At 43.8% G+C, this 10,421-nt stretch overlaps 1 protein-coding gene and 1 pseudogene across 4 annotated transcripts; both read left to right on the top strand.

Annotated features, from left to right (window-relative positions):
* The first annotated feature begins 755 nt into the window (after positions 1 to 755).
* On the top strand, positions 756 to 9,949 carry LOC148035994 (uncharacterized). 4 transcript variants are annotated; one of them, XM_087677990.1, is made up of 5 exons: positions 756 to 2,079; positions 2,166 to 4,027; positions 4,184 to 4,265; positions 4,439 to 4,674; positions 9,436 to 9,949. In XM_087677990.1, exons 1-4 carry the CDS (start codon positions 1,693 to 1,695, stop codon positions 4,631 to 4,633), a joined length of 2,526 nt encoding a protein of 841 aa, XP_087534116.1. In that variant the 5' UTR covers positions 756 to 1,692; the 3' UTR covers positions 4,634 to 4,674; positions 9,436 to 9,949. The 4 variants fall into 4 exon arrangements, with proteins under 4 accessions (XP_087534116.1, XP_087534117.1, XP_087534115.1 ...); XM_087677991.1 differs by lacking the exon at positions 9,436 to 9,949 and adding an exon at positions 8,507 to 9,408; XM_087677992.1 differs by lacking the exon at positions 9,436 to 9,949 and having other exon boundaries at positions 786 to 883; positions 1,002 to 2,079; positions 4,439 to 4,857.
* LOC148035993 (cytochrome P450 98A2 pseudogene) lies at positions 9,454 to 10,104 on the top strand (annotated as a pseudogene).
* Positions 10,105 to 10,421: the final 317 nt, after the last annotated feature.

Raw genomic sequence — 10,421 nt, 5'->3', positions numbered from 1 at the left:
CGAGCCATGTTTCGAGAGAGGGAGAACACAAATGTGAGAACAGTCTTTGGTGATTCTGACTCTACGGAGGAAATCGACGACGAAGACAACTGTGAGTGAACTTCAGTAGCGTCTGCAGTGCAAGTGAAAAGGTGGAAAGAGGGGTGGTGTGCTAAAAAAATTTCCCTCTTTCCACCTTTCCGCAGAGAGCTGGGTAGAGCCATGTCTAAATAGCATGGTGAAGGGGTTCAACTCCCCTGCTCTCTTTTTCATTACTAATTTGCGTTAGTGTTATAAGTTGTTTTTTAAAAGTTTGTAATGCTTTGAATTCTATTAGTCACTTTTTATAGCCTTGTAACGCTTTTAGTTTTATGAATCACTTTTTTTCAATTTTAATAGTCATTTTTAAAAATCTAACATCAATAATTGTGTTTAAATAGGTATTCAAATAGTAATTATTATATCACTAATGATCAATATCCATAGTATCTACTCATTCACACATGAGTTGAGAAGTGTCTGGTGCATAGGTAGTGGCCGGTGTGTAAACGATTACGAACGGAAGATGAACAGATACTTAATGATCACGAGAAGTGTCCGCTGCCTAGTGTGTAAGCAAGTGACGGGGACAAGTGACCGCCCAGGTTAACTTTTCCTGTGCCGACCAACTGGGCATAGATTGGGCAGGCAATGGGAGTGTGATGTGTAAACAGCCTCATTTGATGACCTTTAGAGACCCACGGACAGGCAAGTTACGGTGTCGCACGTCCTTTATTCATAAGACTCATCTGAAAGGAAGAGATTGTCTGAGTGCTAGAGAGAGGACACAGAAGGGAGAGGATCTATCGATAGTCGCCTCTCTACATACGGTGGGGATTTCCGGGAGCATCTGCGCGCATGTCAGGTAAGCCGTTTTGACAAACGAGGTCTTCGACACAAATTGTGATCAAGCCGCCTTCCTCTCTCCGTGCCTCCGGTCACCAGTGCCTCACCCGTTTCTCTGTCTCTCCTGCCTGCACAAGCAAGTCGATGCTGCATCAGACCAGTCACAGACACGTAAAAGCCTGGCTGGATTCTGTCGTCACGAACATTGCAGCTGCGTCCATGTCTTGAATCCCTGTGATTTCATCGAGACAAGACGACTCCATAACAGGTGCTATCCCTATCTTCTTGACAGCAGCGAACCAGGCCCACTACCTTTCTGCAGAAGAAGAAGAAGAAGAAGAAGGAATATCATAACACGCTCTTTTTGTGAAAAAGACGAAGAACAACGCATACTGGTTTCGGACCTGAAGAATAAGAACCGGACACACTTGCTCTCGGAAGAAGAAGAAGAAGAAGAGCAGACACCCTCGTTTTCTGAAGTTAAGGAAGAAGTGGCATACTTACTGGTTTTCTGAAAAACAATAATAAAAACCGGGCACACTTGCTCTGAAGGAGGCGGAGGAGAAGATCAGGCACCTGCGCGAGTGTTCATCCACCTCAAGCATGTAAGACCTACAAATGGTGGATGAGGCGGTGGCAAGGAGAACGAGGCGGTGCTATTACAGCAGCAATATCATCGAAAGCTATCAGAGACACTCCACATTTCATTAATTGCAACCACAGCAGCAGTATCGGCAAAAGCTATCAGAGACATTCCACATTTCATTAGTTGCAACCGTGTCTTCAAACCATGGCACTCTGTGCTTTGTGATTCAGCAAAACCCTTCCATGTGGGAATCTATGCCTTCCATGAAGAAAAGGGGTTCACCGTTTTCATCTTTGTCATTTCCATCGCATTCTGATCGTGGCAGAATGCCAGAGCCGGATGCCATCTTGGAGTTCATTGCCAAGGACCAGGCATGGTATGCAGGAACTGCATCCTTGCAGGGAGCTTTCTTGCGTGTTCATTTTCAAGACTTTTCTGTTGAGGAAGATGAGCTTTGGCCTTCACATCGCTTCAAGTCTGCTGAAGAAGCAAAGCAGATGATTCGTCCAGCATCTCAAGCCATGCAGGACTATCAGTGTAAAGATGTTCACCCTGGTATGATTCTCTGTGTTGCCTGTCGGCGGCCTCCTTCGAAGTGCTTTGAATACTACGATGCAGAGGTGTTGGAGGTGAGACATAGTTTTTTTGATTTGCTGCCCAAATTTTGCACTTGATTTCTTTTGGTAATGCTGCCACACTGACATAGTATACACAGGTGAAGCGGAGTCCACATAAAGTTGGAGCTAATAGAGAAGAATACTGTGAGTGCATATTCAAGGTGAAGTGGCGAGGGGGGCACAAGCAGAAACAGTGCCAGGAAGTTCGTTGTGGAGACATTTGTTTTCTTGTGCCTGGAGATGTAGAGGATGATCCTGTAATAAGGGAGTTCCTGCAGAAAGTTGACTCAGCCACGGCAAGGAAGAGGAAGGCATCAACAGAGGAGAAGCAAAAAGAGCCCAAATCTCAAAAAACAGACCACATACATGCACACAGTTCAATTGGTACCTTGAAGGATGGTAGCAAGCAGTCTAACAGCTTGAAACAGGTTGGGAATGGAACAAACAGTGCTTTGGAAGATAACAAGCAGTTTGCTAGCTTGGAACAGGATGGGAATGGAACAAGCAGTGCTTTAGAAGGTATCAAGCAGTTTGACTCAGCCATGGCAAGAAAGAGAAAGGCATCATCAGAGGAGAAGCAAAAAGGGCCCAAATCTCATAAGACAGACCACACGGATGGACATGGATCAGTTGGTACCTTGAAAGATGGTAGCAAGCAGTTTAACAGCTTGAAACAGAATGGGAATGGAACAAGCAGTGCTTTGGAAGATAACAAGCAGTTTGCCACCTTGAAAAAGGATGGAAATGCAACAAGTGATGCTTTGGAAGATGAGAAGAAGCTTCTTGGAAGCAAATTGGAGCAGAGTTCTAATAAATCAGTGTGTATGATTATTGAATCAGATGAAGAGGAGGACATTAAGCCTGTGGTACAGATATTGTCTGGGAGGGTCCATTCACATGAGCCTCAAGTGCCAAAGGTCTTGTCACATGAAGTTAATCCTGTGAAGTTGACATCATCAGCTTGTGATGGACATACTGGGTTCCCAAGCTTAAGCAGGAAGGAATCATGTACAAAACTGAGCACTGATTTGTATCTTGGTACAGGTCATTCTAAACAGCATACCTCTCAAGCTGCTGCTGGTACAATTTTGACATCCTTAGATGCAGTGCACGCTGATTTTAAAAAAATTGAATGTAGGTACACTAACCAGTTGCCAGGAAATGAACCTGATTGCAATTATATAAGATCAGGCAAGCAGGAATCAAGGTCAAAATCGAGCAGCGTGTACCTTGATACATGTAAATTCAAGCAGAGTATTGGTGAGACACCTACCACTAGAGTTTTAACACCCTCAAACGTGACAGACAGTGACTTTGGAAGCATTGCTGATAGTGATAGGCCTATACAGACCACGCCACCTCATACCTCCTCCTCTTCATCTGGTGCAGTTGAAGATAGCTGTTGTAACTGCAGGAGCAATGACTGTGGCCTCAAGAAATGCCAGCGAGAGGAGCTCTTGTGTTGCACTTGTTATAGTGTTGCAGCAATTTGTCCTCATGCTGTCTCCTGTCAGTGTCATTTTTCATGTATACTGACCTGTAGGCGAAGCAATTGTTGCCATTGTTCTACTTCTTCACAGAGTCACTGTTGCAACAAAAGCTGCTCTGCCCACTGTTGTGATGAACCTTGCATGTCCAAAGGTGGGCCTCATATCAATGTTTTTAGTGAAAAACATACTATGGAGGAGAGAGAATTTTTTGGGAAACCCAAAAAAGTGACAATTTATAGTCCTTCTCAGCTTCTATTGGTAGAAAATCTTGAAAAAGATATCACACCTTTTAAGGCCCAAAAGATTGTGTCAAAGGTCTCCCATGGTGCACTGATGGTTAATGTCTGGCCGAGTTTGGAGTATGAAAGAACAAGAAAAGGGTACATATATTACCAGGACTCTCATGCTGCTGAAAGTGCATATAGGACTTTCAGCGAACGAAAATTTATGATTGTTTCTTCAAGAGGAAGGTTAGTCTCTACTACTACAATTGACCTTTATAGCTATCGGAGATTGATAGCCTGATATCATGCATGTAGCTTATGCCTTATGTGTTGAGAAGATTTTGTGGGCAAGCTGAATCTTTTCTTCCCCTTTTTTTGTGGGTGTATGCATGTATGAAGCAGACCTTGGGTGATACGCCGACCGAATCTTGGCTTGTCCGACTGGAACCAACTGCGTGATGTAGATGTTTCAGCTGCTGTGAAGGTGCTCAGATGTCTATGCTTCTTTTCTATGTTATTTTGCTTAGATTGAAAGTATTTCAAACACTACTCAGTCCAGGACTTAAAAAGTTGTGTTGTTACTCTCTTGTAGCTTTTTTAGGTCTTGATTCTCTTACATGATTTCTGAGGTCTGTCCTTTGTGTTGCTGGGTGACAGGAAGAAGAAGATGACATGGTTTTCAATCTGTCAGATACAAAAGATGGAGACTTGTTGATACTTTATTCTGGTACAGCAGAGTACACATTGGCTTTGGGTAAACAAAAGCTTTTCCTAGAGCAAAGGAAAGTTTTGGAGTCCTGTTACTTACAATTTAGCAAGGAGGAGGAGGAATTGGAACGTTTGTGTGTTTGATTGAACATTCCACACGGCCAAGTTTATCATATATACAGAAGGTTGAATCTCTCTCCTATTATTTACAATTTAGCGAGGAGGAGGAATTGGAACTTTTGTGTTTTTGAATGAACATTCCACATGACCAACTTTATGGTTTATACAGAAGGTTGAATTTCTCTCTAAGGTGTTATTCACTTGACATTTTTAACTCTGAATTTTGACAATGGGGACTTCACAGATCAGACCATTCTGGGAGACTTCCCACTGTGTTCTATTTAGCACAGATTTCCAATTTCACATTAAAAGACCGAGTCTATCAATGGCTTTTCAAATGTTTGGAATTACCATTCATTCTTGAATGGATTTTCTATTTTTGTTGTGCAATTTTTCGAAGTTAGGAAAGGGTTACAGATTCAGAAATACCTAACCTAAAGTCATTGTTGTGTTCCCTTTTTCGTTTTTTGATGATGAAGTTGCTCAGATTTTGCAACCTGTAGTCTAACAAGGCATGACAGTCCATGATTTAAAGTCTGAATTTGGAGCTGCTAGCATCAAATACTTTATGTTTTCATGTCCACCCTTCTTACAATGAAATTCATTACATGGGCTCACGTGTGTTTCCTCTAGATCACCAAAAGAACCAACCCCCGTGAATTAAATGACTGCATCTTTGGCCCACTTCAGAGAGAGAGAGAGAATGAAAAAATGGAAGTCAGTGTAACAGGTGCCAATGATGAGCATGTTTCTGAAATGAGGCAGAATGGAACAGAGAAAACAGAGCCAAGAAAACTCTAGCTGTTCTTGCTGAACGTGAAACTGGGACTATTTTGAACCAGATGAGAAAACAGAAACTTATAGTTACTGCAGTGCCATCTGAAACAGTTCATAATGAGGATGTAACTGGAGAGTGGCTTCATGTCCAAGAAGTAGAAGGCTCAGCTTTTTAACTACAGCAAGAGGAAGGGGTTAAAATGGGAAACTACAAAGCATCTATAGTAATTCAGGAGGATGTGTTAGCAGAGTATTTGTCAGCTCATGTGTGAGTCTGAGCTTGATCTGGGCTGGGCATTTTTATTAGGTATTTTAGGTTTTTTCTGGTGTGGCATTTTATGCCAGTGGAGCATTTTTATGCACCAGTCGGCCAGCATTAATGCTGTCCGACCAGCATTATTGCTCCCTACTTTTTCAGCCTATTTATACTCAGTGGCTCCTCCTCAGTCAGTATCATCATCATCATCTTCACCATCTGCAGACTCTATGGAGAGAGGAGCCAGTGCCAGTGCCAGTGCCCACGCAGCCAGTGACTCACTGTTGTATGCGATTGTCTCGTGTTTAGATATATGGATTCCATTTCCCGTGCATACATTTGAGTTCTCATCTGTATCGTGTTTTTTTCTTTTCTCTTTTTGTCTTGTGTTTCAGCAGTTTATTTCAGCACATGTTTATGCTTCCATCGCTACTCCGCTTCTGACATGGTATCAGTTTTCAGGATTTGTGTTTCTGCTGTGTTTTCTTGCTGATTTCAGGACTGTTGTATCCCTCCTGATCAGACGACTGCTGTCGCAGCCACGCGACCTGTTTTGGGGCTGTTTTTAGCCTGCGTTTTTTGTAGTTTTTCCATCGCTTGCTGCCTACGCACCCTCTGCTGCCTGCGTTTTCATCTGTAGCTGGTGGCGACAGTTTTCTACATGTTTTTCTCTAGTTTACAGCCTGCGTTTTGCTGATTCCGCATCTCTCGTGGCTGGGTGACTGATAATTCAGGCCGTTTTTGCTGTTTTTGGCAGTTTTTGATTGATTTTTTGACTTTCTGCAGCAGATTTTGTCTTCTATTGATCGGATTTTGGGTTATATTGCATGTGAACTCTCATTTTCTGCAGTCTGTGCTTGTGTTTTGGCTATGTTTCCTCTCTCAATTCCATCTCTTCTCTACTTCTCTTCTTATCCTCTCCATATGGCTCCTCCGTGCACTTCCACTGATGATAAATTACATGGACTTGATTATCTCATATGGAGTGCTGTCATGAAAGCTTGGTTTGTGCAGAAGCGGTTATGGTACATCATCTGTGGAGCTATTCCTTGACCTCTCCGTCCTTAGGACAACCATGAGGAAGCGGTGCTCACATGGGACTCGGACGATGCCCGTGCTTACGCGGCGTTGCTTCGGTGTATTTCTAAAGCGGTCTTACCGGCGGTTACCTCATGTAGGACATCTCCTGAAGTATGGCAGAAGTTGCAGCAGATGTACGAGGCACCTTCCCCCATGCGGGCAGTCACACTTTATGGCCAGCTTCAGCAGATGAAGTTTGAGCCGAAAGATACTATTCAGTTTTTTCTTCTTCGTGTTACTCAGGTACAGGACCAGCTTCGGCACATGCAATCTGCTCTTCCCGAGGCGCATCTCGTCGGGACGGTCCTCTACAAACTCCCCCCGGAGTTTGATGGAGTGGCCAATGCTTTGGGGCGCAGACATCATCGACTCTTGTCAGTATTACACATATGACCTCGATGCTTCTTGAGCATGAGACATCCTTGAGATTACAGGGGCGGCTTCCGGCACATTATGGAGGCGAAGCTTATGTAGCTTTAGAGAGGGGTGACGGGAAGAAGAAGTCCAAGGCCCAGTGTTACCATTGTGGCAAGAAGGGACATTTGCGGAAGGACTGTAAGACGTTAGCGGCTTCCAGGAAGGAGCAGAAGAAGAAGCGGGATGTTGACTCTACCGATGAGTTCTCTCCTTCATCAGACTCCGACTCAGATCCTTCGACCAAGGTGAAGTCCCAGGCGCGGAAGGGATCCTCTTCTTCGGATCGCGGGAAGGGCTTGATGGCCTCTTCCTCAGCTGCTTTCTAGTGGTGGTGATGAGGTCATCCCTTACGACTCTCTTGTGCCAGAGAGGGAGTGTGAGCGGGTGTTCAGATGGGGCAGCCGCACCTCATCTATACTTTTATACAGGTGCACAGGTTCCAGAGAGGGACGTCCCTGACGCATCGACTTCAGTTTGGTGGAATCAAATCCTGGAGCTGGGCTTGATATCCAGGTTCATGCTGAGCTGGTTATCTGACAGAGAGCGGGAGGCTTTTGTCTGGAGCTCACATGAGGGGACACTTTGGCGGTCTGGCCAAAGGCAGGGAATCCATGGTCACCTATGTTCAGGGCCATTTTTGACAGGATGGTCTTGTATGCTACTACGAGACATTGGTGATGGACACAGAGACATGCTATGATCTTCTCTATTTTCAGGTGTTTGGTACGATCGACATCGACCTCAGGTTCTCTCCGAGGCACCTTGGTGGTGGCTTGATCACCCAATGCTTGGGTATCCATGGTTCTACTTGGTGGTTCTATGTTGTATAGTTTCTGATCCCTTTTCATTGTACTATTGTATTGTATCAGATCACCCATGATCTGAGAGAGGGTGTTAGCAGAGTATTTGTCAGCTCATATGTGAGTCTGAGCTTGATCTGGGCTGGGCATTTTTATTAGGTATTTTAGGTTTTTTCTGGTGTGGCATTTTATGCCCGTGGAGCATTTTTATGCACCAGTCGGCCAGCATTAATGCTGTCCGACCAACATTATTGCTCCCCACTTTTTCAGCCTATTTATACTCAGTGGCTCCTCCTCAGTTAGTATCATCATCATCATCTTCACCGTCTACAGACTCTGTGGAGAGAGGAGCCAGTGCCAGTGCTAGTGCCAGTGCCAGTGCCCACGCAGCCAGTGACTCACTGTTGTATGCGACTATCTCGTGTTCAGATATATGGATTCCATTTTCCGTGCATACATTTGAGTTCTCATCTGTATCGTGTTTTTTTCTTTTCTCTTTTTGTCTTGTGTTTCAGCAGTTTATTTCAGCACATGTTTATGCTTCCACCGCTGCTCCACTTTGGACAGGATGCACATGCAGCAGAGGATATTAAATCAGAGAAAGTATTTCTTGGGCAGAGTAACATCAAGCTGGGTGTAAGCTTGGATGCTTCTAATGCTACCCGGATGCTACAGATAGTTTTCAGGGTCCAAATTGTGATCAGACAAAGACGGCTTTGATTTAGCTGTTTTCTCAAATATTACAGATGACGATGTCATTTCAGGTAATGGAATGTGAATAGGGCTGATGTTTCTGCTCATCAACTGCAAACAGAACATGACGTGCCAAATGAAAAGACACATTCACAAATTGATGGGCCATTAATGGTCCATAGTTCTGTCAGAATAGCCAGCCATTGCTAGACATCATTGTTGCACAAGGAATGAAACTTGGGGCATCAATTAAGTTGTCCAAATACAAATACCTAGATAGGGTGGATGTTCCCCCTGCAAGCATGGGAGTCTTTGGAGCATGATACTCAGAGGGTTAGCTTTGCCAAAATCATCATGCAGGAGTGTACTAGGTGTAGGAAAGAAAGTGGAGTGGAAGAACATTTTGTTGATGCTTGGCTGACATTATAGAAGGATTCTGGTTTGACAGAGATGCATCATTTGGGCTCCTTCAGGTAAGTGTGCTTTCACAATGAAGGTTGCTTTATTCTGTTTTAAAGCAGCTTCCATATACACAGAAAACCTGTAACAACAGTATCTTTACCTAATCTCTGTGTATCGGCAATGCATAAGAGTGGTCAGGGCTTAGAATTATTGTGAGTCCTCTGGTCATAGTTCTGTAGCTTGCTGCACCAATTAATGCATATTTTGGATGTGCTAAAGGAATTCACAATGTTGTCATTCTAATATCAAGTATCGATAGTTTTTTGTACCATCAGGTTGTGCTAAAAGAACTCACTGTGACCATTATAGTATCGAAAGTAAATTGTTTAGTGTACCATCAGGATATGATCACAGCTGGCATGGATACAACAGCTCTATCTATGGAATGGGCAATGGCTGAGCTGGGCACTTACTCTTTTCTAAAAACAAAAAGCCCAGGGAGAGCTTGATAAAGTTATAAGAATGGAAAATGGTGTGCGAAAAGTGGATTTCTCCAAGCTCACTTAGCTCCAGTGTGTGGTAAAGGAGTCCTTGAGGTTGAAACCTCCAACACCACACATGCTGCCTCACAAGGCAATAGAAGCTATGAAGAAAAGGTGGCTATGATGTCCCAAAGAGCACAGTAGTGCATGTACATGCATGGGCCATTGTGTGGGATCCTGGAATTTGGCGAGATCCTCTGTGGTGTTCAGGCGCAAGAGGTTCTTGGAGGAAGATGTGGACATCAAAGGTCATGGTTACAGGCCATTACCATTTGAAGCAGGGTGCAGGATCTGTCCGGAAGCTCAGCTTGGGCCATCCTTAGTGGAGCTGATGCTTGCTTCAGTTCTCATGGTTGTCACCATCAGAGGGTGGGAACACAGGATATTGGCATAGCAAAGCATTCTGAAGTTGTCACATTCATGTCCAAGCATTTTGAAGCGATCGCACAGCCTTGCCTTCAGCTTATCTGTATTCAGATAGACATATGTCGTGCAGAGACCGCCAGTGTATGCAGAGATATTTATTGAGGTACATTCAGTTCTTGGTTTGCAGACACGAATCAAAACTAGATGTAAAGTCCGTCCATGTGGCCCATGGTAAAATGGGTTGCTGAGTTAGTGATTAGAAAGGCTTTTATAGTTGGCACAGGATACCGTCTTTGAAATTTGGGGCCTCATCAGAAAAAGTAGGTTTTTAGTTGTGTTTATAGGAGGTAAAATTGTTGTTTTATCATTTTAAGTTGTGATCAATGTAGACTGAAGGTATATGATACTAACCTAATCCAAACAATTCATCGATGTGAGATGAAACTGGTTGGAGTTAATGACAGCAACTTCAACCTGGA

Source organism: Lygodium microphyllum, chromosome 5 (genome assembly GCF_053477565.2).
Source record: "Lygodium microphyllum isolate KBCC chromosome 5, Lygodium_microphyllum_v1.1.10, whole genome shotgun sequence".
NCBI classification, from domain to species: Eukaryota; Viridiplantae; Streptophyta; class Polypodiopsida; order Schizaeales; family Lygodiaceae; genus Lygodium; species Lygodium microphyllum.
This window is presented reverse-complemented; position numbering and strand designations above follow the sequence as displayed.